The 25,485-nt window shown below is 56.8% G+C and overlaps 1 protein-coding gene across 3 annotated transcripts; it reads right to left on the bottom strand.

Annotated features, from left to right (window-relative positions):
* Positions 1-437: 437 nt before the first annotated feature.
* Positions 438-25,267, bottom strand: CSNK1E (casein kinase 1 epsilon). Of its 3 annotated transcripts, XM_060113928.1 has the most exons (11): positions 24,986-25,266; positions 21,416-21,503; positions 12,612-12,722; positions 12,323-12,471; positions 10,775-11,003; positions 9,546-9,716; positions 8,087-8,235; positions 3,799-3,991; positions 3,560-3,699; positions 2,896-2,961; positions 438-2,006 (listed from the first exon to the last, which is right to left on the bottom strand). In XM_060113928.1, the coding sequence occupies exons 2-10, from the start codon at positions 21,489-21,491 to the stop codon at positions 2,929-2,931; spliced, it is 1,251 nt and encodes a 416-aa protein (XP_059969911.1). In that variant the 5' UTR covers positions 21,492-21,503; positions 24,986-25,266; the 3' UTR covers positions 438-2,006; positions 2,896-2,928. The 3 variants fall into 3 exon arrangements, with proteins under 3 accessions (XP_059969911.1, XP_059969912.1, XP_059969913.1); XM_060113929.1 differs by lacking the exons at positions 438-2,006; positions 2,896-2,961; positions 3,560-3,699; positions 3,799-3,991 and adding exons at positions 5,595-7,307; positions 7,408-7,511 and having other exon boundaries at positions 24,986-25,267; XM_060113930.1 differs by lacking the exons at positions 438-2,006; positions 2,896-2,961; positions 3,560-3,699; positions 3,799-3,991 and adding an exon at positions 5,595-7,307.
* Positions 25,268-25,485: the final 218 nt, after the last annotated feature.

The following is a 25,485-nucleotide window of genomic DNA, read 5'->3' as shown; positions in this document are numbered from 1 at the left end:
TGGGTTAATGAATGAGAAGCAGGAAAGTAATGTGTGCTGGATAAACACGGACTGCTAGACAAGTTCTTGTATAAGCTGGCCAAAGGCAGCCAAGGCTGAGGGCTGTTCCTTTATCAAAGCTTGGCTGAAGGAACTGCCCAGGCTCACCTGTGGCACAGGTGCCACTGGACCCAGGAGAGCTGTGGTCTTGGGCAAGTTATTTTACGTTCACACAGTTTTCTTCATCTGAAGGCAGGGAGATTAACACCTAACTCAGAATTAATGGCTAAGATAACTCAGAATTGTGGATAAGATAACGTGAAGAGCGCTTTGAACTTTCCTATTCAGTGTGGTCCTGGGCTGTGGGCATCATCTGGAACTTGTTCGGATGCAGACTCTCAGGCCCCACTCCAGCCCTCCTGAGTCAGAAGCTGCATTTTAACGAGGTCCCCAGGTGGTTTTGTTTGTTTGTTTGTTTATTTTTCGGTATGTGGGCCTCTCACTGCTGTGGCCTCTCCCGTTGCGGAGCACAGGCTCCGAAGGCGCAGGCTCAGCAGCCATGGCTCACGGGCCCAGCCTCTCCGCGGCATGTGGGATCCTCCCAGACCGGGGCACGAACCCGTGTCCCCTGCATCGGCAGGCGGACTCTCAACCACTGCACCACCAGGGAAGCCCTCCCCAGGTGGTTTGTGTGTGGTCTTTGAAGCACAGGGTTAAAACAGTCCCAGGGAGGTATCAAGTACTCTCCGAGTGTCCTCAGCCATCCCCGGCTCCCAGGTCTGCTGGAGAGAAGCCCCCAGAGCAAAGAGGTGGGTGGACCAAGGGCTGCCCATGTCACTTTATCCTTTTCTACTTTATTACTTCAAATTAACAACCACAATAAAGCTCAAAAAAGTCCAATATTTACACAGGAAAAAAGTACAAAATTCCCCCCAAAGTTCTTCAGTATTTTTTTTCAGTTTTTTAAATTACAAAGTAATAAAAAGCTTTGCTCTTTAATTAAAAAAAAAGAAAAAGAAAAAAAAGGGGAAACAGAGGTAAATAAATTAGGAAATACACACACGGAAAAAAAACAAACAAAAATAAAGTAAAAACGAGTGTTAACTAGGCAGGATGGATAAATCCAGTGCCCAGGCCTGACCCCAGGTGAGTGTCAGGACCAGGGAATTAATTTATAACCCAGGAGCCAGATGCCTTCTGGAAGTAGTCTCCACAGATTCTGCCTTAAGACCAGAAAAGGGGGACCACAGGCTGATGACAGTCTCAGGGGTCGGTGGTGTCAAAGACCCTCTGTGCCCTTCCTGAGGGACATGGAGGTCACCGCCCAGCCCCATGTCCTTGTCAGGGGGATGAGAACACAAAGTCGGCCTGGCAGGTGGGCGGGACACCTGCTGTCCTGGGAGATACAGGTCAGATACATACACACACGCCCACAAGGACTCCTGGCCCCTCTGCCTCACCACCCCCTCCTCAAGGTCTCTGTGGACAGGCAAAGAAGGAACCCAAACGCTGAGGGGGGCACTGGCAAAAGCCCAACACAGAAAGTCGGCGGCCGTCATCTCGGGGGTGGGGCTGCACACGTCTCCCGTGGTCCCAAGGCTCATGGACACCCAGTGGGACCTGCCTCTGACCAACCAATCCATTCCCCCAGCTCCTCAGGCCACCTCCTGAGGGCCCGTGAGGACCTGCTGCAGCTCCAGTGCAGAAGTGTCCCCCTCCCAGCCATGTCAGGCGGTGGCCGTGGCAGGGCCGTGGCGTCCGCCAAGTGTAGCCTGATGTCTGGGAGCATTTGGCAGCCTGAAGGCTGTGGGCAGCGGGAAGTGTGAAGGGACGAGGATCCTCTGTGCCGAGGGCATCCCATCTTCTTGCCATTGGCAAAAAAAGAAAAAAAGAAAAAGGAAAAAAAAAAAAGAATCGAAATAGAATCCATCGGTGGTTTTGTGCTGGGTTTTTTTCTCTTTTTGTTCGAGTGGGTTTTTTTTCCCCATCTTTTTGTTGTTTTTTTAAAAGAAAATACAGTGAAGACACTAGAAAGGGGGAGAGAGAAGACAGATCAGGTGCACATCTGCCTCTGGCAACCCATCTGCCAGCGGCCTTCAGCTCCTGTCTTCCTGCCCCCGAGGCTTTGAGCTGGTCCCTCTCTGGGGCACACAGTAGGTGCTCCATTTTCACAGAAAAGACACAGAACCTCTCTCCCTCTTTTTTGGTGAGCAGCCACCCCCCCAGCCACACATCTGCCCCACCCTGCCACGGATGGACTGGTTCCTGGGCCTGAGGTCTGACGAAGGTAAAACCCGATTTATGCCCCAGAGCTACCTGTGGAATACATTTCCACAAAGCAGATCATACTCAAGATGTCCTGGTGTGAGGTCAAGCCTGTGAAATGTAAGCTGCTGCCAGCCATGTACATATTCCCCAGGGAGCTCTGACATGCCCCTACAAACCACCAAAGGAGCCCCAAGCGGGTTCCCAAGCGGGGCCCGAGTGCAGAGCTGCGACACCTCACCGGCCTCGGGCAGCCACAAGTTCCATGGAGGCTCACACTAGCCAGAGGGCCTCTCCTGGGCTTGTGGAGGCCACCAAGGCCTTAGGCCTTCTTTGACAGCAGATAAACTCCCAGGGCCCTGTCTTATGTGTTCTGCATGAATGAAGCGTTTAACAGCCCAGAGGCTAGGACAAGGCTAAAGCCCTGAGGAAGGTCGGGGTGTGGGGCCCCGGGCTCAGTCCCTGCTACCAACCTTCCAGAATAGTTAAGGCAAAGCGGGGATGGAGGACTGCCCCACGCAAGAGGGAGTTTTCCAGCAGCAGTTAGCTGGCGTGGGCCGGGCCCGCTCAGAGCACACACTGGGCTCCTCCAGGGGGCCGTGCGTGTTTCCAGACCCAATGGGGCTACGTCTACAGCAGACATCGGCTCACCTAAGCAAATACTGGTCCGATGGTGGCTCCTCCTCACTTCCCGAGGTGGTCAAATGGCACGCTTGTCTTTGGGAAGGGAGGCAGAAGGGTGGGAGGGGTGAGCTGCTGGCCACGGCACTGTGGCAAGTCTCTCCCCACTGTGGAGCCCCACCCCCAACCCAAGCCCCTCAAGCCAAGGGCAGGGGTACGTGATCTCAAGGACCCAGTATGTCTCTGTTTTGTAAGATAAGAACCCTGCCCCCAGCGGCAAAGCAGCTGCTCAAGGCCACACATGAATGGAGCCGCTGGACTCCCAGCCCGTGCCCTGTCCTGCTGAGACTCCTCTAACATAGGCAGGAGGCCCAGAGCAGGTCTCCTGCCCACATCTGCCGGACCCTTTCCCTGGGCAACCCCGGATTCCCCCTTCCCAACTTTCCTAGCCCAAACATGGCCCCTAAGTGGGGCCAGCCGACAGGGTCCGCCCATCCCTCCATCCTGTGCTGACCGGGACGGCAGGGGCTCACTGATGGCAGGGACCACGAGCCCCTCCTCTGTGAGCGCCCCGCCGCCCACGCAGGCTGGGCCCCTGGCAGGGGGCTGGGTTCCAGCTCTATCGCCTGCTGGGGCGGTTACTTCTCCTGGCTCGGCTGTGAGGCACAGAAGGGCTGGAGTGAGGGCAGCTCACCTGTGAGGCTGAAATCCGGGAGACCTCTTGCCGCCCAGTGAGGTCGGAGGACGAGACATTGGCGGGTGCGCCCCTGTGTAGCCTCATGCTCACCTTCCTCTCTCTGTCCACCCGTGAGATCGCTCTGGGAGAAGTATTGCCTGGAGGGCGAAGCGGGGGGAAGCTGCCCTCAGCATCTGGGGCCCTGGCCGCCCCGCGCCCCCCTCGGGCCCCACGCGCTGCCCAAGGTGTCTGCTCACCAGCTTGCTGGATGCGGGAGGCAGGGGTGGAAGCTACAGGCTCGGCCGCACTGCGGAGCCGACTGGCGGTGGCCCCGGTGGGCGGGCCAGGGGGCAGGGCCCGGGTCGCGGACCCCCGGAGCTGCCCCATCCTCTCCTCACGCTCGTGTTCTCGCCGCTCCCGGTCCACGTCCTCGGGGTTCCGAGCTGCACCCTGTGGGTGTGAGATGAGACCTGGTCAGCCCTGCGAGGTCAGCGTGCTCCGGGATCTGGCACTCCCTCGGGGTCAGAGCAGGGGGAGGCAGGCCAGGTGGGCGTCTTGGGGAAGCGGCATCTCAGAAACCCTCTGGTCCAACCTCCTCCCCACAAAGCAGGAAGCCCGAGAGATCTGGAAATGACCCATGATCACACCGCACAGAGAAACAAAGCCACACAACTGCCCGGAAGGAGGAAGCTGGACCTGAGGGGCAGAGGGAGGTCGCATGCCCCAGGACAACCAAGGGTACTCCGTGGCCCTCCCAACCTGGGTCCCCTCCGTGTATAGAGGGCCCCCAGCTCCTCAAGGTTTCCAAATACAGCAGGGCAGGTGTTCAGAGGCCCAGAGAGAGTTACAAGGCTAGCTGAAGGCGGGGCCAGGACTCAAACCAGGCTTCCCAGTGCCTAGCCAGGGAATCTTTTCAAAGGGCTGTTCTTCCCCTGACCCTGGACCTGGCAATGGCTTCTAGCAGGTGCTGTGGGGACCACAACCAAGAGGCCCGGGGGACCCACACAGATGCTGCCTGCCTTGGGATGGGAGCTGGAGAAGGAATGGGCTAGATGCCCCATGGAAGAAAAAGAGGCCCAGCAGGCAGGCTGTGGCAGAAGGGGTGCGTGAGCCCCTGGGGGCTCTGCCATCCAGCCACTGCCACCCCCAGTACAGGAGGAAAGGAGGAAGGCCCAGAGAGGAGTGCGGCATGGGAGTGGCGCCTGGCCGCGTTACCTAGTTGGTCCTGGGGTCGTCCACAGGGAAGGGTGGGGGCTGGCATGAGGGGGGCCGCATCCGTGGAGAGAGCTGCAGGCTGAGTTGGGGGCCTGCTCATGGGCCACAGCGTGCGGCTCCTGCAACCCTGTCTCTCCCAGAGAACTGGTGGAGGAGGCCCTGCTGTCCTTGGGAGATGGGGTGGGGGTGGCCCTTGACTTTAAGCAATTCCGGGAGATAGCAGCTGGGGATCAGAATGATCCCTGAAACCTACTGAAGAACCAAGGCCCAGAGAGGCCTCAGGACCCTCCTGGGGCCACACAGCTCAGAGCAGAGCTGGGGTGTGAACCCAGGCTTCTGCCACCCGGTCCCGCTCTGCTCTCCGCACCCCCAGAGGACTTAGCAGAACATTCTAGGGATGCACATTCCCAGTCCTCCCACCCACAAGCCTGTCCAGGCAGGCCTGGAAGCACCAGGGAACCATCTCCCGACCTCCAGTCCTCACCCCGGGTTCCCATCCACTCAATTACAGACTGGCAAAGAGAATGACTCAGCCAGAAGCACAGCAAAACCTATGATATGAGCTGCAGCACCCACTCATTAAACATCCCATCCCATGGGCAGAGGGCACATCAACCCTACAAGGCAGGTATGAACTCACTCCCTGGTTGGAGAAACTCAGGCTCAGTGAAGCCAAGTGATTCACTCAGAGGTGCACAGCCCAGGGGCCGTGGATGAGCGGAGGGCTGGAGCCCCTGCCCTTTGTGTCCTCAGGAGGCTCAGGCCTGCGGCAGGCTCAGGTGAGCTACTCTCCCCATTTCCAACCAACCCAAGTGATGCCTCAAGAAACGCACACCAGGGAGGTCTCTTGGCTTTTATTTGCCCACGTGAAAACACAAAAAGGTCAACATCAAAGTCATACAAGCATTCACCAGTGTCGTATGGACCCCTGTCCTTGGCTGTATCGCGTTTCCACCTGGCCAGCTAGTTGGACCTCGGAACACAGTGGCTCTGTGTGCTGAGAGCAACATCCCAGGCTCTAGGTATCCGGGGATTCCAGGGCCCTGATGCCGAACAATACGAGGTGGCCACTCCAAGGAGGGAAATTCTCAGTCAAGGGCAGGATCCTTCCCATGGAAGAGTCTGTGGCCCACGGCGTCCAGTATGGTGTCCAGTCTGCTGGTAGGTGCTGATGAAGGTTTCTTGCAGGGGGGAAGGGGTGATGTGGGAGGGGCTTGGTCTCGAGGTGAAAGTGTGGAAGGTCTCCATCGTGTGTCTGCAGATACTTCTGCCAGGGGCAGCGGGAGGCGGTTGAGCTCACTTCAGTGGTGATGGGGTCAAAGGTGCCCAATTATCCAGTATGACGGCCCTCAAGTCAGAGATCGGGGCAGGATAAGGCTGTTGGCACCTTTGCTCAGCTTCTGAGTCCAGGGCCTGTCTCTAAGGGAATCTCAGGGAGGGGTCAGGGTGCCAGCAATGGGTGGAGAGCGTGCTCCCGGCCTGGCTTGAGGCGAGATCTTGTCGGCTGGATGGTCCCATGAGAAGCTCTGTGAGGAGCCATCTGGAGTAGCAGGTCCCACAGAACTTTCTGTGATGATGGATATGTTCACATCCGCCTCGCTGGGTACGGCAGCCACTAGCCAGCTGCTTGTGGCTCCTGAGAACTTTAAATGTGCCAAATGCAACTGAGGAAGTACGTTTTCAGCTTTAATTAATTTTAATTAAAAATCAGCCACATGTAGCCAGTGGCTACCACATTGGAGGGCACAGGCCTGGACGATGCAAAATCCATTCCTGGAGCTATACCGAGAAAAGGGCCAAACTCAGCCCAGAACCAGGCTCAGGAATGACTTTCTACATGGATGAGCAGGTGCCCAGTGCCCTGAGCAGTGCCCTGGGGCAAGAAGAGCTGGCCCTGGGCCCTCAGCTATGCTCCCAGCCGGAAGGTCTGGGGTGAAAGGTGCCCCACTGCCCATCTCTCACCCCTGGGGCCCTTCAGCCTGTGGGACCCCCATCCTCTGCCCCACTCTTTAGGGAACAGTACCAGGCCACTGTTTGAGAGCCAGAGAGAGGAGGGGCACAAGACCAAGTGCCGATCCCAGCGTCCTGGAGAACAGGGCCTCGGTCCTGAGCATCTGGTGGAGCAGGCCGAGGGCACCCACCAAGAGGCACGCCACGACGGAACGCAGTACAGGTAGGGGCGTTTAATGAGCTCAGGTTCAATACAGAGGCCACCGACAGGGTCTGGTTGAGGCTGCTCCTGGGGCCCATTGCCACCAGGCCCCTCCAGGGCAGTGAACATCGTCCCTCCTTCAGGCTCTGTTCATCAGGCAGCCAATTTGTCCCCAAGAATCTCGCAGCAGGGCCTTCTCCGTCATGCCTCTCCACTGTACTCCCACCATGCCAAGGGATGTCTCCTTGGGCCTGGCCCCGGTGGGCTCAGGCAACCTGGGGATGTCAGAACTGGGGCCCTGAGGTCCAGACCACAGGCCAGTAGTTTGGGGGGGGCAGCTCCTCCATCTCCTCCATGGGCCTATCTGGAGGGTCCTGGGTGCCCAGGGGTGCCAGGCACCTGGAAGGGACAGAGAGAGCAGAGCCGGGGCTCAGCCTCTAGTGCTCACCCCGCCAAGCGGTATAGGTCTTGGAGAGGCCAGGTCTCAGAGGGTCCTTACCAGTACGTGGGTGGGTACATGGACCTGGCACAGGCAGAGGGGCGGGGCCTGGGCAGTGCAATAGCGTCGCTGTCACGGGGCTGAGCCTGGCTCGAGGAAGCCCCCTTTTCCAGAAGAGACGGGAAACAAGACATAGGATTTCACAGATTCCGGAGCTCTAGGCCCAGCTGACCAACAGTTCTCCCCACCCCACCCCCAAGACTCTTGAGAGAGAGAGAGGAGGCGCCTAGCAAGACCCAGGGTCCCATGACCAGGAAGAAGGAAACCACAACGAAGGGGTCCAGGCTGGCCAAGGGGGCCTCAGTGAAGGCCCCACCTGGGATGTGCAGAGCAACAAGAGCAGGATGGTGTAGGCCACGATCAAGACAGCAGGGCGGCCCACCAGCGCCATCCGGGCCCCACCCATCCAGGCGCCCAGGATGGACTCGAGGCCCAAACAGGCCCTCTCGGGTCTGGTGGGAGGTGGTGCCCCGCCGGGGCCCCGCTGACCGCAGCAGCATATGCCGTCAGCACAGATGACGTTGGAGTGGGAGGAGAACGGGGGCTCCGGGACCCCGGTGACGTCACCTGCACCGTCCGGCTCACAGCTCCCATCTTCCAGGAGCCCCACCCGCTACGGGGTCACGTTGGCTTTCCCAGTCCAGTCCCCCAAGCCCGCCTCGGCCTCCAGGTGACTCACGAATTTGAGCATGTTCCAGTCGAAGACATAGTCATAGGAGAAGCCCTGACGGTGGAAGAGGTTGCGGAAGAGCTGGCGCAGGTAGGAGTAGTCGGGCTTGTCGTCGAACCGCAGCGAACGGCAGAAGTTGAGGTATGTTGAGAACTCAGCTGGTGGAGGGGGACAGAAGGCGCCACCATGAGGCCCATGCTCCTAGGGCCCCCAGCAGCCGGCGCTGTCCCACCCAGCCACCGTCCCTACAGATACGTCTGATCTAAGAGGGGTCAAGATGAGGTCCCAGAGGCCATCCTCCCTACAACAATCCATGAACTTCAGCCTGTCAAGAGCCTAATGGGAACTCTAAGCCACAGGAGGAAAACTTCCATTTCCTCCTCTGAAAATCAGAGGCAAGAGAGGACCCTTGTGAGACAATAGGAAATATATATATTGGTTCCTGCCCCTGGGCCCCTAAAGCCCTTGTACCTGCCTAAGTGGTAAGAGCAGTAGGAGCACCTTTTGCTCTAAGGAGGAGACTCTGCGTTAGGGCTCCCGGATGGGGGCAGGTCAGCAGAAAGACCAATCCATGATTAGAAGCTCGGAATTTCCAGCCCTCAGCCCTACCCACTTCTCTAGAGAAGGGAGAGGGGCTGGCAATGGAGTTAATGATCACCCGTGCCGACGTGATGAAGCCTCCATAAATATCCCAATAGCATGGGGTTTGGAGAGCTTCCCAGCTGGTGAACACATCCACATCAGGAGGGTGACACACCCCAACTCCACGCGGACAGAAGCTCCTGCTTTCGGGACCCTCCCGAACCTCACCCTACAGATCCCTTCAACTGGCTGTTCATCTGTATCCTTTACCACATCCTTTAATAAACTGGTAAACATAAGTAAGTACTTCCCTGACTTCTGTTAGCCAAATTAATCAAACCCAAGGGGGGAATCATGGGAACCTCAGATTTATTTATAGCCAATCAGTCAGACGCACAGGTGGCAACCTGGACTCATGACTGGCATCTGAAGTGTGGTGCGAACAGCCTTGTGGGACTGAGCCCTTATGCTGTGGGATCTGACACTACCTCCAGGGAGATAGTGTTGGAACTGAGTTAAACTCTAGGACACCCGGCTGGTGTCAGAGAATTGCTTGCTGAGCGGGAAAGAACCCCAGACCTTTGGTGACCAGAAGTGTCAGAAGTGAAGTGTGGCGTAAGACTAGTGAAGGAGACTCCCAGGAAGAGGAAGGTCTGGAGGTTTTCCTGACATTCAGCCCTTACGAGGTGAGGCCAGAGTGTGGGTTGGGGACACTCGGTATTTACCAGCCAGGCATCCTAGCTATGCCTGAACATGGCAGAGCCTGTGATTGACGTTCTGCTGCCAGGCAGTGGTAGCCCAGGACAGGCTCTGTGTGGTCTCGTCTGCCCCTCAGAAGGGGCCTCAGGGGTCCCAGGCTAACCACCTGCCCCACTGGGCTACTCACAGGGGTAGCCTTTGCAGAGGACCTCAATGGGCGTCGACATCTTCTTCTCGCTGATCCGCTCGTACTTCTGGCGCTTGGTGGCCGCTTTGAGGCCCTGCCAGGGCAGGGAGCCCAGGTTGAAGTACATGAGCACATAGCCCAGACTCTCCAGGTCATCTCGACGGCTTTGCTCTGCAGAGTCAAGGACGAGGTGAGGGGCAGGGTCCACTTGGGCTCCTGGCTGGCGGGAGTCAGGACCCCTTTCTCCAGGACATGCTCCTTGATTGAGGGGAACAACCCCCTCTGTGCACCCAGCACGAGCCCCCCCTTGTCACATGCTGGCTTGCTGCAGACCCACTACAAACAAGCACTGTTATCACCCCCTTCTACAGAGAAGGGGCCTGAGGCTGAGCTTTTCCAACACAACCTAGGCCTAGTTTTTCCAGCTCAGGCTCTCATTCATTCAGCAACTATGCAGTAGGCACCCTGGGGCCTCCTTGCCTGGCCCACCCTACGGATAAGGCTCAAGCAGTGGCATCAGACAGGGCTGGGGTCAGTTCTGACTTTGGCACTTGCTAAGCTGTATGACCTTAAGCAACCTGTGTCACACGGTGAGCCAGCATTACTCACCCGTAAAAATGAGGAAACAGGGCTTCCCTGGTGGCGCAGTGGTTACGAATCCGCCTGCCAGTGCAGGGGACACGGGTTCGAGACCTGGTCCGGGAAGATCCCACATGCCGCAGAGCAACTAAGCCCTTGTGCCACAACTACTGAGCCTGCGCTCTAGAGCCTGCGAGCCACAACTACTGAGCCCTCGTGCCGCAACTACTGAAGCCCGTGCGCCTAGAGCCCATGCTCTGCAACAAGAGAAGCCACTGCAATGAGAAGCCCGTGTACCACAATGAAGAGTAGCCCCCGCCTACCGCAACTAAAGAAGGGCTGCGTGCAGCAACAAAGACCCAAGGCAGCCAAAAGTAAATAAATAAAATAAATAAATTTATAAAAAATAAAAAAAATAAAAAATAAAATAAAAAATAAAAAAATGGGGAAACAACCTCGCGCACCAAGGCTGCTGCGGGGATGAGTAAGGCACGAGAGGGTAGGTGCTCGGCATCCCACAGCTCTTCTTGTGAAAGAGAAGACCTGCCTGTGCGGCCAGCCAGGGGAATAAACCCAGGCTGCAGAAGGAAAGCCAGGGTCCTGGCCAGCAGCCTATGGGTGTCCTCTGCTCCTGGGCCTCGCTCACTCACCGATGCCCAGGTGGGTGTTGATGGAGGCGTAGCGGGCAGTGCCAGTCAGGTTCTTGTTTTCCCGGTAGGGGATGTGCTGGTGGGTGCGGGCGTCCCGGTACTTCTTGGCCAGGCCGAAGTCAATGATGTACACCAGGTTGCCCTTCTTCCCCAGCCCCATGAGGAAGTTGTCGGGCTTGACGTCCCGGTGTATGAAGTTCTTGGAGTGGATGTACTCAATGCGGCTGATCTGGGGGAGGGGAGAGCAAGTCGTTCAGCACATGTTCCACAGAGGGGCTCGGGCCGTACAGATGGAAAACACATCCATGGTCCCTGCCGCGGGTTGGGGGGGAGGGCCAGATCAGCCTGCAATCACCATGTATGATGATTTCAAGGGTCAGGTCACGGAAGGCTTCCTGGAGGAAGTGACAGTAGAGAGGAACTCTGAAGGAAGAGTTCATCAAGTTCGCCATGACAAAGGAAAGAGAGCAAGGCAGGAAAGCGAATGGCAAGATCTAGAAATGAAGCCCAGAAAGGCATTCAGGCCTCACCTGCCTGGCGCTACACCCACTGAGGACATGAGAGGCCCTCAAGGGACCAAAGAGGCATTTTGAAGGCTGTTCTGGCAACCAGACTGGGGGGAACAGGAGCACCAGTGAACGCTGAACTTGGCAGGGGTGACAGAGATGGAGCACACAGACAGGATTTGTCCCCTGGCTTCCAGAGGACACCAAAGGAAGGCGGACACACAGGCCCTGGTCTTCCTTTAAACAATGTGTTAGAAACTTAAATTAACATATATGCACACAATAGGTCCTCTGGCAGGTTGGTCCCCTCCCTGGGCCTCAGGCTTCTGAGTATTTCCTAAACCCTTTTTGAGTCTCCCATCCTATGAGAATCTGACAACCCTCCTCTGCACACACACATCTAGCCTAAAACTGGAGGATGTTTGCAGACGTTCTGGAGGGCAGCCACAGCTACAGACCCCTATGTAACAAGATCTCCATGTATCATTCCAGGGCTAGAATTCTATGCTTTTTAAATTTTCTTTTTCTAAAATTTTCCTCCCTTGAACTTATAAAGGGACTGAGGACCTAAGCATTGCTTGTCCGTGGGCTCTTGCTCTGGTCCAGGCACCGTGTGGCGTCCCAGGGTGACCGCACAACAACCCAGCAAAGGGAAGACGCTCCTGAGGAGACTGAAGCCCAGCAGCTCACCTACAGTCACCCCACAGGGACAGGACCCAGGTCTGTGTGACCACAGGCTTTACACTCACCTGAGGGCAGAGTCCCAGGCCTTCCCCGGAAGCCCAACCGAGCAGGTCTGGAATGGAAACTGGGAGCCTGCATTTTAATACCCACTCCTTACCTACCCCCCAACCATGGCTGCTGGTCAAGGTCCCGTGGTCCTGGCCCAGGAACCAGGCCTGTCCTACGTCGCTGTCACTGCCTCCTGCTCCAGCATCCTCCAGCTGGGGACCCAGTGCCCACTGGCACGACGGGGCAGAGGAGGTTGGAAGGGAAGCTGGGAGGCCAGTCCCCAGCCCGAGTGGGTAGGTGGGGGACTCACCATCTGGTCGGCCAGCAGCAGCACCGTCTTGAGGCTGAACTTGCGGGAGCAGAAGTTGAAGAGGTCCTCGAGGCTGGGCCCCAGCAGCTCCATGACCATCACGTTGTAGTCACCCTCGGCTCCGCACCACTTGATGGACGGGATTCCCACTGTGGGGGACGCAGGGCTGTCAGGGGCAGTCACGCCCCACCCCGCCCAGCCCCAGGGCCCCTCCCACGTGCGCAGGCACATGGCACATGTGCAGTGCTCCTCAGGCCCCCGCCCCCCGCCAGCCCCCTCCAGCCCTCACCTCCCCCCTGCATCATCTTGTAGAACTTGCTCTCGATGTGCAGCTGGGGGTGCTTCGTTTTCACACACTCAAGCTTGATGGCAACTTCTTCACCAGAGGCGATGTTGGCACCTGCCAGGGGCAAGGGACTGGGGTCACACTCAGCTGGGCAGGCAGCACCAGACCAGGACCAACTAAGTGTCTGCCCCTGAGCAGCTCAGCGCCCCTTGGGGGAGGCTGTGCAGAGGGCCCGGCACTGTATCCAAGGGAAGCGGAGGGACTGTGGGACACAGAGCAGGCACCCGACCCAGCCTGGGTGGGAGGGGAGAGCCAGAGCTGCAGCTCGTGCCAGGGGAAGGAGGTGAGGGCTATGGACCATTCAGAGAACCGGAGGCTGGGGCAGCAGGAAGGCTGGATGCGAGGGGGGTCAGGGCACAGCCAAAAAACGCTCACAGACCACTAAGGGGAACTTCATCCCGGCGCGTGGGAGCTACTGAGGACTCCCGAGCTGAAGAGAGGTGAGGTCAGTGGGGTGTGGGGCTGAGGAGGAGAGAAGGGAAGGAGGCAAGGCTGTCTGTCTCAAGAAGACCCAGGGCTTCCCTGGTGGCGCAGTGGTTGAGAGTCCGCCTGCCAATGCAGGCGACACGGGTTTGTGCCCCGGTCTGGGAGGATCCCACATGCCGTGGAGTGGCTGGGCCCGTGAGCCATGGCCGCTGAGCCTACGTGTCCGGAGCCTGTGCTCCGCAACAGGAGAGTCCACAACAGTGAGAGGCCCACATACCACACACACACACACAAAAAGACAGACCCAAATCCCCGCTGCACCTGGCCTCAGTTTCCCCAGCTACAGTAATGGGTGGGCTGACTTGGAGGGCTGGGGGCTAGGCTGAGGCCGGCTCCTTCTTGGGGCCAAGCGGGACTGTAGCTGCCACAACGAAACGGTGGAGTCTTAGCACACAGACAACAGAGAAAGTCCGGAGGAGGGCACAACGACTGGAAGAACTGAGGACAGGCAGGATAAAGCCGGCACCTCAAATCAGGGGACGAGATGGGGCTATGCAACAAACGTCCTTGGAAGAACTGGCATCTGAGAAAAGACAGCCCAGCTCACAGCACGCACCGGAAGTCTGAAGTGGAGCAAAATATAGTTTGGGGGAAAAAATCGGAGTGTAAGTTGGCTCAACCACTTCGGAAATCAGGTTGGCCTCTACCTGGTAAAGCTGAACACACACAAACCCTTGGCCGAGCCAGTCCACTCCCAAGTGGACTCCCTTCAGACTTCAGACTCCCTTCACTCCCTTCAGAAGCGTGAGCACTGGGAGGACACAAAAGGACCTGCACAGCAACAAAGACCACAAAGTCCAGCACCAGGAGGATGGCTACAGGGCGGTGCAAGCACCCCGGGGACGGGGACGCCACACGCAGTGGAAGGATGGCTAAGCGGGTGGCTCTCAGCGTCTGAACCCTGAGGGCAGAGAGCAAGGAGCAGCACCGTTCACAAGAGCCAGAAGGTGGAGACACCTGAATGTCCATCAAAAGAGGCGTGGAGAGCCACCCTGCCTGTCCCTGAGGAGGAATGGAGCACTGACACATGCTGTGACATCAATGAACCTTAAAAGCACTATGCTCAGTGGATAAGCCACACACCAAAGGGCAAATAAATACTGTCTGATTCCATTATATGAAATGTTCAGAACAGATGAATCCATGGAGACAAAGAGTAGACTGGTGGTTGCCACAGGCTGGGGGCAGGGGGAAATAGGATGGGCCTGCTTAATAGGTGCAGGGTTTTCTTCTGGGTGATGAAAATGCCTTGGAACTAGGTAGGGATGGTGGTCGCACAACACTGGGGCTGTACTAAATACCACTAACTTGTGTACTTTTAAAATGGTTAATTTTATGTTGTGTGAATTTCACCTCAATTTAAGGAAAAAAAAATAGAGGAAGGAAGAGACAGAAGGATGCAAGCACAGTTCTAATGGTCTCAATTCAAAACACACAACACTGAAATGCATATAGTTTAGGGATATAAACATGCGATAAAACTAACAGAAGAGAATAACTTAAAATGTCAAGATAGTGGTTACCTCTGTGTGGGGGAAGCAGAGGGCGGGACGGGATGGGGTACCAGGGGCCTTCAAGGTGACAGGCAAGTCCCCCTCCAACTGGGTGTTGGGAAGGATGCCTTATACCATGCACATGTTTTATACATTTAGTAAAAAAGTAAAACAATGAGATGTTAGAAGAAAGGAGCGCTGCCTTTTAATTTGAGGGTAGGCAAGGCCTTTTATCCTGACTTAAAATCCAGAAGCCATTAAATAAAAAAAAAAAAAGGCTCCCTTCCCTCTTCCAAAAAAGGAATCCCCCTCCACGGCAAAAACACCAGAAACAAAGTTCTAAGAAACAGTGCACACTCTTATCAATAGCAAAGAGCTAACATCACACTAATAGATAATGAGCACCTACAAAGCAGTAGGAAAAGGACCAATGACCCCATAGGAAATAGGGTAAAGGATTCAAACACACACTTCACAGAGAAGGAAAGAAATCATTAGTATAAAAATGGCTCACTCAGGGACTTCCCTGGTTGTCTAGTGGGTAGACTCCGAGTTCCCAATGCAGACGGCCCGGTTTCGATCCTGGTCGGGGAACTAGGTACCACAGGCATGCTGCAACTAAGGATCCCGAGTACCGCAACCAAGACCCAGAGCAGCCACAATAAATGAATAAATAAATATTAAAAGACCATGTCCACCCAAGCTAGCCTGTGCTCTCGGTGGGAGGGGTCACTCCTCCCCAGCGGTCCCCGTGTGAACTGGGGAAGCCTGGCTGCAAGGCCTCTTGGCTCCCTCCAGCTCCCACTCCGGGGACTTTACTCGATACCCTCGCACAGTGCAAAAGAAGGCCTGGACGAGGCTGTCCACTTAGGCTGTTTGCAACAGTAAAAGCTTGGAAACAACCCAAATGTCCAGCAGTGGGGACTGGTTAAATAAAGAAAGGCCCATCCATAAAACGGAACACAATGGAGAAAGAATGAGGAAGCTCTCTCGGTACAGAAGTGGAAAGATCTCAAAGATACAGGAAGTGAAAAAGCAAAGTACAGAACAGTATGTATTATATGCTCTTCTTTCAGTGGTTAAAGAAAAAAAAAACTGGGGAAACAATATGTATCTGTGTTTGTTTGTATCAACATAAAGAAACACTCAAAAGGAACATGAGAAACCAGTCAAGACTGGGCAGGGCTGGATCAGGACAGGAGGGGAAAAGGACATTTCTCTGATACCATGTTACATCTTGTCATTTTTTTCAACACCTTTGTTGAGATATAATTCACATTCTACACAATTACTTCTTTAAAGTGTACAATTCAGTGGTTTTCAGTATATTCACAAGGTCATGTAACCAACACCACAATCAATTTTAGAACACTTTCACCATCCCCAAAACACCTGCATCTCTTAGTGGTCGCTCCCCATCTCCCCCAACGCCCCAGCTCTAGGCAACCACTAATCCACTTTCTGTCTCTATGGACGTGCCTACTCCTGATATTTCATATAAATAGAATCATAGAATATGTGATCTTTTGTGACTGGCTTCTTTCACTTAGCATGCTTTTGTGTTTTGGTTTTTGATTTTGTGTTTTCATTTCCGAACCACTTAAAATTAAAAAAAAAAAAAAAGAAAGTGGATTCCCAAATCCAGTGAGCAATGGGAGAGAAAGTGCTTTGCAAACTGTAAAGTGTTTTTGACACGTCAAAACTCATCACTGGGGAGAGCCTCACACGTTTCCAGGCGACAGTGAGGATGGGGACGGGGGTTGGGGGGAGCTGGGGCTCACTGCAGTCCACTGGCCATGCAGTGGGAGGAAAGGCTGCAAGGGCTCCTGCTGTGTGAGCAGGACCATCCCAGACTGTGGTCACAGCACGTGCAAAGGCCCAACAGGAGTGGGTGCAGTGAACGCTGGGTGGTCTGGTGCAGCTGGAGCTCGAGGTGGCTGAAGACAGTGGAAGAGGTGAGTCAGGGGGAGATGGGAAGGGGCTCAAATGCCAAGCTATGATCCTGGCCATCAGCCTGAGACTCCAGGGGCCAGGCATCGATGCCTTATTACAGGGCACTGCTGACTCTCTGCTCTGGGGAAGTCCTGTACACTGCAGGGTGTCTACCAGCATCCCTGACTCTACCCATTAGCTGCCAGCAGCACACCCCCACGCTGAGGTGAAACAACCAACAATGTCTCCAGACCTTGCCAAACGTCCGCTGTGAGACAAAATCTGGCCTCCCTCCCCTTGTTGAGACCCACTGGTGTATTAGAAAGGACCGGAGAGGACTTGAGGTGGGTGGGTGGGGGGTGGGACCCGGAAGGAGGCTGCTGCAATTGTCCAGATGATGGCGGCCCCGCCCAGGCAGGGGGAAGAGACCAAGAGACACTGGATGATGCAGGGCCTTCAGCACTTATGACTCAGCAGATTGAGCAGGGAGCAGAGGTGCCGGGAGAACGTCCCTTCCCGAAATGGGGAGGTGGAGGGGAAGAGCCCTTCGTCCCCTTGAGCTCTTACACCATCCTGCCAGTACTACTGCTTGTATCATATGAGGAAACGGAGACACCAAAGGTCAATGACCAAATGCCACACAACTTCCCTGAACAGGGACCTAAGCTGTTAGGCAAAGGCTTCTGACCCCAACCAACTGCTGGAAAGCTGTCACAGCTGCCTACGGGTCCCACCACCACCAGACCCCTGACTGCCTCTGAACTCTACCAGGAAGCTGCCAGTCTTCTCTCTGACCTCCCTCACTTCTCACAACCACTGGCCTGAGGTCACACAGAACTGGCTGGGGCAGAGCCCTGGGCCACCTGAGGCAGCCCTGCCCTGGAGGAGCTCAGCTCACCTTCCGTGGGAACAACAAAGGATAACTTTGATTAAAAGTGAAAAGTGCCAGGCAAAGGCAGCAGAGGTGGCCCCTAGGAGAACGAGCAGCCCTGTTGGGGGACGAGCCAGTGTGGAAAACAAACGTGGATGTAGAGAAGGGCTCAGACCTGGCCAGCCCTAGAGGGTCTAGGACCTTGGCAAGTTCAAGGTGGGGCTCACTCGGACACTCACAGACAGTACAATCAGGGACCGGGCTGGGCTGAAGGTGGGCAGTACCCACACCATCACCCGCTGGGGTGCACCGCTCCTTCCCCCATCTGGAACTGAGGACCAGAGACTACGAGGTCTAGAGAGCTCCTGAGGCACATGGCCAGCAGTTGCTAGAGTGGGTGGCACAGGCTCGGCCACTTCCGGACCCCATGCAGCCAAGGTGAGACCCTACCAGAGCCGGCCCCGCATGATGCCGAGGGGAGAGGGAGGAGGGGCTGGAAGAGGAGTATAGGCCTTGCGGCCACATCCACAAATGTGCTCGCCTTCAGTCGATCCTGGAAAGCAGGGCCTGGAGGCCGCGCCCAGCCCCACCTGCAGAGGCCATCTGGAGTCAGGCCCTGGCACTGGCACCAGTGACAAGAATGTGGCCAGAGCTTTGAACAAAGGGCGCCAGTGAGGCCAGCCAGGGAGGCCCTACAATCACTACCATCCCCACACCAGCGAGAGGGGCCCAGGAAGGAGCTGGCAGGACACCGCATCAGGCCAGGGTCCCCGAGGCCTGTGCAGCCAGCGAAGGCTGGACAGTCAGCAGAGAACCAGCTCCCTACCCCCCAACTCAGGCCCAGAGGGACCCAGCTCCTGACAGTAGTAAATCCTAACCAAGACTGAGGGTTGGGGGACACAACATAGAAGCACCACTGCAGGGCCGAGCATGTGCAGAGGTTTTGCATGCTGTGATCTCACTACTTCTCACCACCCTCGAGGCCTCACAACTCCATTTTACAGATGGGGAACCCAAGGCTGGCAGAGGTCATCACTTGCTCAAGGGCATACATACAGTGAGGAAAAGAAACGCCAGTACCTAAACCCTGGTAGAATTTACTCCAAAGCCTGTACAAAGAGGAGTAAACCCGGACCTAGTTTTTAAAATGAACTAGATGGGGGCTTCCCTGGTGGCACAGTGGTTAAGAATCCGCCTGCCAATGTAGGGGACACGGATTCGAGCCCTGGGCCGGGAAGATCCCACATGCCACGGAGCAACTAAACCCGTGAGCCACAACTACTGAGCCTGTGCTCTAGAGCTCGCAAGCCACAACTACTGAGCCCGTGAGCCACAACTACTGAAGCCCGTGCGCCTAGAGCCCGTGCTCCACAACAAGAGAAGCCACCGCAATGAGAAGCCCACGCACCACAAGGAGGAGTAGCCCCCACTCGCCGCAACTAGAGAAAGCCCGCACGCAGCAATGAAGACCCAATGCAGCCAAAAATAAATAAATAAATATATTTTTTAAAAAATGAACTAGATGATTACTGGATAAACAGGAAGTAGTGCCCCCAGCAAGGTCCCACCACATGGACCAGGGACACTGACTTTCTGAATGACCTTGGGTTGCCCCTCCATCTATGGGCCTCAGTTTCCCTTCTGCAAAGAGAAGGCCTGGGGCTGGGTGCTGTCTAGGAGCAGGTATGCATCAGCCAAAAGCTGCCTCTTCCTGCCCTTTGCCCTCAAGCCAGTGGCTCCAGGCTTCAGTCCTGAGCCCAAAGCCTCCATGATAAGAGGGTCCTTTTTACCCACCCCAATTTCACAAACAGTAAGGAGAGGGGCACCCCCTTTCACAGATGAGAATGCTGAGGCTCAGAGAGAGAAAGTGACTTATCCCAGGTCACACAGCACATGAGAAATAGACTGGGGACCTGAACTTGCCCCCATATCCCCACCTTCTTCTCTCCTGCCATAAGTGAAGCCGCTTCACAGGCCTCTGCACGTCACAGCCCCCATTTCCTCATTTGTTCATTTGAAAGGCCTTCACTGAGCCCCCACGTGCTGGGCGCTGGGGCGAGAAGGTGTGGACACAACCCAACACCTCCCCGCCTCCCCCGAGAGGAGCTCAGTCACAGAGCAAACCTTTCAAACAGCTCCAGCCTGCACTGTTCCTTCCCTCTGTTCTGAGCTCTGCAGTGCTTACAGGAGGGTGATCTACTAGGTGTCTGACAATGACCTGCACATCTGGCTGGCACTTTACAGTTTAAAAGATGCTTTCCCACGCGCCCATTTCACTTGTGCCTCATGAAAGTCCTTAGTCGGCCAGGCATCAGTATCACACAAACTTCACCAACCGCACAAAGCCAGGTCTGATGGCTCTCTCCCACGTTTTGTCCTCTACACTCTCACTCCTGTGGAGGGCTGTGGGTAGAAAGTTTGCCTTTTCTAGTTTTTTTGTTTGTTTGTTTTCTTTTCTTTTTTGGCCATGCCACACGGCTTGCGGGATCTTAGTTCTCCGACCAGGGATCAAACCCGCACCCTTGGCAGTGAAAGTGCGGAGTCCTAACCACTGGACCACCAGGGAATTCCCTGTCTTTTCTAGTTCTGGAGAGAAGCCTCGGTGGCCAACTTGATCGTGCTGCCCCTGTCTCAACGTGTGAAGCAGGGACAACTCGGCACCATCTCTAGAGGCTGTTGTGAGGGAAGACGGCATTCAAACAGGGCCCAGCCCAGCCTGAGTACTGTCCAGAGAATGTGGGCATACATGTCCCCCTCCCCTCTGATGGGGAAGGGGCAGCTAGCTCACTGAGCAGCAGATTTCATACCCTAAGAGGGAAGGGACCCAGATCACTGAGTAAGAGAAACCCCCCGAGTTCTGAAGCAACAAGCACGGCACACTGACCTGTCAGTTTCCTCTTCCCAGGACAGAAATGACTTATTGTTCTTTTCCCAGGAGGGAAACAGAGGCACAGATGCTTCCAAGGGCACAGGGACAGGAATGGGGAGAAACCCCAGGGGCTGCCACCTTGCTCTAACAACTCCAATTCACGATTACCAACACAATCTCTCCCCTCCAGACCAACAACTGCCAAGGAAGGGCCGCATGCCCCACGCCCCCAGGGCAGCTGAGAAAGGGGCATTCTCCTTGGTCAAGGACGGGGTGAGATGTCAGTGATTTGTTTAATCAACAACAAGAGATCAAACTCAGACTTTCAACAGGAAGCACATCCAGGGGGAGAGATCCTAAAAGCTAAGACCGCCCCCCGCCCCGCCCCGGCCCTGAGGTTACAGGAGAGCCTGCGTCATTCAGAAGCCTTCCTGGGATGAATTCCAAGAGGCCGGACCACAGGGAGGGGGCCTAGCTGGGAGCAATCAGCTTGCTCAAGCCTCTTCTGTCCACCAGCATCCTTCCCCCAGGAGACAAGAGACAGGGGTGCTAACCCAGCCTGGGTTTTCCCACGCCCAGCTGGAGACCCAGCTCATCTGCAGCTAGAAACCAGAGTTAAAAATACCCTCCTTGGGCCTCCCTGGTGGCGCAGTGGTTGAGAGTCCGCCTGCCGATGCAGGGGATACGGGTTCGTGCCCCGATCTGGGAGGATCCCATATGCCGCGGAGCGGCTGGGCCCGTGAGCCATGGCCGCTGGGCCTGCGCGTCCGGAGCCTGTGCTCCGCAACGGGAGAGGCCGCGACAGTGAGAGGCCCGCATACCGCAAAAAGAAAAAAAAAAAAAAATACCCTCCTTTGCCCGGACTGCAGCAAGTGGGCACCCCATCCTGCCCTGACTGAGGAGCCCGTCGGCCTGCCTCACCCCCAGCCTGCTGCTTCCCTCCCCACCTGGGATGGCTCTGGGGACAAAATGACCAAAACATGCCACCAGAGCCATGTTCTGACTTCAGAGCATGAAATGTTGGCATCTTTCCTCCTAGTCCCCAGGGCTGTCCCAGGGGCTCCAGAGCCACTGAGCTGGAGCCAGAAACACTCACCTAGGTAGATATCTCCGAAGGACCCGCTCCCGATCTTCCGGCCCAGGCGGTACTTATTCCCCACACGTAGCTCCATGGTTCACTCTTGCTGCAAAAGTAAGCAGAAACACAGGGTCAGAGAAGAGGGAAGCTGGGAAGGGGGCCTAGCCCCCGGAGCCCACTCTTCTGCCACCAAAGGTCAGGCAAAGCCACGAGAAACTTGGGACACCACCATCCTCCCTCCCACCGTCCAGGAAGGGATTTGGCCTTGCTTTGCCTAAGAGCAACCAGGTGTCAGGTAGCCCAATAGCCTCCACCTGTGGTGAGGCTATTAGAACAGGTGTCAGTGTAGCCAGGCAGAAGGGGGACTAGAGACAAGGCCCAGGAGGAAAGAGCAAAGCAAGCATCTCCTCGGGGGATACTCATTCAGGGACCCTTCGATAGGAGCCTCTCAGGGGCAGGCCAGTCACAATGGGCGGAAATCAAGGACAAAGGGGGTGATGGGGAGGTGGGATGCAGGAGCTGATCACCCTGGGGGTGCGGCCATGGCAACCACCAGCAAATTCCAACCTCCAGGGATAGGAGGACAGCTTGAACTGTCCCCAAAGGAGTTCCTCAGCCCCATCAGGACTGACAGGATCCCCGTGCCCCCATCCTTACCCCAGGCCTCCAGCTTCCAGCACCAAGAATTGGAGGCCAGGTCTTCACAGCCTGGGCTGGTCTTCCCAGAGGCAGACCTTGCAAGGCTGCAGTGTACCCTGCCAGAGAGGTCTCCTCCCCAACTCACGGGGGAGGCAAGAAAGGGGCCCCCAGAACATCCACCTTCTGGTCCTCTCCCTCTCTCGACCTCACAACACCAAGAACCTCACAAAGGACTCTCTGCAAGGATCTCTTTGGATTAACAGTCTGAGGCTGGTTTTCTTCCAGATTAGGAGGGTCTCCTAAGAGGGCCCTGCAGAGCAACTGAGGGGACCAAAGCCAGGTTTTGAGCTGAAGGACCAGCTTCTGTGGTGTGGGAGGAGGTCTGGGGGGAAAGCGCTGATTTGAGCACTTCCCTCCTTCCTGTGCCCCACCCTGGGTGTCCGAGCTCATGGAACATCAGGGGCCACCCTGGTAGGGATGCCTCGGCTCTGGCCTGGGGCAAAGGGCTGGGCAGCAGAGGAGGAAACTCAAAGGCCAGGAGGAGATGGTTTTTGCTCTGGGGGATAGGGAGGGCTGGCCTATGAAATAAGGAGAGGGATGGGGGATCCCTAAGATCTCAGAGGGTCTACGAGAGGGCAAGTGCAGAAAACTATAAAGAGGTGCCGCTCCCTGCAGACAGGGAACTGAGGCCCAGGGGGGACACGCCACCTGCTCCCCACCCCACCCCACCCCAGCAGCAAGTTAGTGACAGTTTCCTCCCCTAAGACCCAGACAGGGTTCCTGCTGCCCTAGCTGGCAGCCTCCACCCTCTCAAACAGGACATATTTCATGCCAGGGCCAGGAGGCAAACAAAACAGGAAGGTGGAAAAGCAGCTGTGTGTGGCACAGAGGCTCTGCCCCTTCCCCATGCCAAGTACTACCCCAAAAGCCAGACCCACCTGGGAGGGGAGACGGGAGAGCTTTATTCCACAGTTGGTCAGGCTGGAGCTCTCCACCCCAGCGGAGGCAAGGAGCCAATAGCTCCTGCCCAGGAGAGACATCCAGCCCCAGCACTAGTTCCCAGGGAGCCGCCACTAGCCCTTCACCAATGGTCACAAGGAAGGAGCTCCACCCCGCGTGCCAGCCAAACTCCGGGCTCTCCACCAAGGGCCTCTGCCCACAAGCCTGGCCAGTCCCAGCTGAGGTGCCAGGGCTGCCAGCAGAACACACTCCACATATGCGGGAAACTCACATGCCACACACCTCACATACACACCGTCCTGTGTGTACACTCCAAAGGAAGAAAGAAACGCAGACATACACTGTGAGCCCTGCTTGGGGAAGGGGGGGGGGCGGGTGTGTACACACACAAACAACCTCCCCCCCCCAGTCCGTCTTCCGCCAACGCCAATTCAGAGACCACACATGGCAGCCGGGAAAGCCGCAGGTTAGGAAAGGAACATAAATACACCCGCATCCTATATTACATAAATACCCACGCCAGGTTATATAAATACCCGTGCCCTCCGTCTGGGTGTCTTACATAAATACACTGCACATGACCCCCCAGCCCCTCCCCACTCACCGGGCTGTCGGCAGAGAAGGGCAGAGAAGAGAGGGTGCAAACAATCAGCCCTGCAGGCAACCACCACTTTTCTGGGCTACCACCCAGACCCGCCAGCGTTCCTCCTATACCCGGGGGGGGGGGGGGGGGGGCAGGGTCCCAAGGAGAGCCTAAACTGTCCCAGCACTGTCTTCCCAAAAGCCTCCCAGAGGAGAGGAGAGAGGCTTGAGTCAGGAATGGAAGAGGCTTTCCAGTTCTTTGCTGCTTCTCTCCTTTGGGGGGGCGGGGTGGGGGGTTGGTGTTGGAATAAACGAAGAAAAAAAAAAAAAAAAAGGCGGACATGAAGATTCCGGAGTTTCAACTGGTTAAAAAAAATTAGACAAACTACCAAGCAGAACAGCACATGGGCAGTTTTCTTACTCCCTGCCCACCCCCCCTCCCCAGCCACGGCCCTTGTCCCTGGATCATTAAAATAAAAAGTGGAGGGACATCCCAGACACCCAGCCAAAGGAGCCCAGAACAGGCATTTATTGGGTGCAACTTAGACACTCAGGATCCCCTTCCCCTGTTCCCAAATCTTTCTCCCTGACGAAGGCTGATCCAAAAAGAAAATATGAAAGAAAACTAAGGGAAAAAGTTGGGGAGGGGGCTCACCCCACTTTGAGTTTGGGCGTGAAGAGCTTGGGAATCCTCTCTCTAAGGACACCCGGGCACAAACATAGTTTTATGTTCCACAGAGACTTGCAAAACATGGATTTCTCACACGCAGAAACGGGAGAATCCGATCTGATAAATAACCCCCACCCCTTTCTTTCTCTCCACAAAGGAAAACAGAATCGGTGGCTGGGTGACCACACACCCCATCACCCCAGGGCCCCCAAGCGCCCCCAGCCAACATGCGGGAGCAGCCTTGCTGACCCTCAGGTCTGGAGCACCCAGGCCAGGAGCGAAGGGGTTGGGGGCTCTGCTAATGCTCTGGTGAACCCTACCGAAGCCCAGGGTTTGGGATTGAATTCCGAATCAACAGTATCGGGTGCACCCCAGCACCCCAGTCCCGGACCCCCTCCCTCAGCGTCCCCAAATCGCAGCCTGGGGTGGCCGCCCCGGCCGGCTGGGGCCTTGAACGGTCCAGCTGGGGGAGGGGGAGGCGGGCCGGACTGGGGGGGCCTCCCCCGGGCAAGCCTGCAAAATAATAGTCACCCTCCTCCTCCTCGTCCCCAGTCGCGCCTTTGTCCTCGCCGGGCCGAGCGGGCGGCGCCCGGGCAGCCCCCCCATACCCGAGTGCGAACGCGCGTGTGTCCGCCCTCTCCTCCCCTCCCTCTCGCGCAAAAACAAAGAGGCGGAGGGAGCCCCGTTTCCCCCCAGGTTTGCGCCCCTCCGCGGGCCCGCGGCCCCCCAATATTTACCCCGCCGGGAAGGCGCCGGTGCCGGGCCGCTGCTCGGGGAGCTGCCGCGGGCGGGGGCGGCCCGCCTGGGCGGATGCCGGAGGATTCGCAGAGCCGCCCGGCGCGCCAGCCTCTCCTGGCCCAGCCGCCGCCACCGCCGCTGCCGCCGCGCTCCGCTCCGCTCGTCCCGGCCGGGTTCAGGCTCTGGGATCTCAGCGCAGCCAACGCCGCCTCTCTCCTCCCGGCCCTCCTGCCCGACCGCCCCCGTCGCCGGCTCGCGCGCTCCCGCCTGGCGCGCTCCCGCCGGCTCCCATTGAGCCCCGGGCCCGCCCGCTGATGTCATCCCCGGCCCGCCGCCGCCGCCCTGGAGGATTTAAAGGGCCCGCGCCCTCCGCTCCCGGGGACGCTGGGGGGGTCCCGCAGCCGGGGAACACGGCCCCCCAGCCTCGCGAGGAGCACCTTGCAGGAACGGGGCCTTACGTGTGGGGCCGAGGAGCGCACACATACACTGACACCCTGAT

Source organism: Mesoplodon densirostris, chromosome 11, assembly GCF_025265405.1.
Source record: "Mesoplodon densirostris isolate mMesDen1 chromosome 11, mMesDen1 primary haplotype, whole genome shotgun sequence".
Lineage (NCBI taxonomy): Eukaryota > Metazoa > Chordata > Mammalia > Artiodactyla > Ziphiidae > Mesoplodon > Mesoplodon densirostris.
This window is presented reverse-complemented; position numbering and strand designations above follow the sequence as displayed.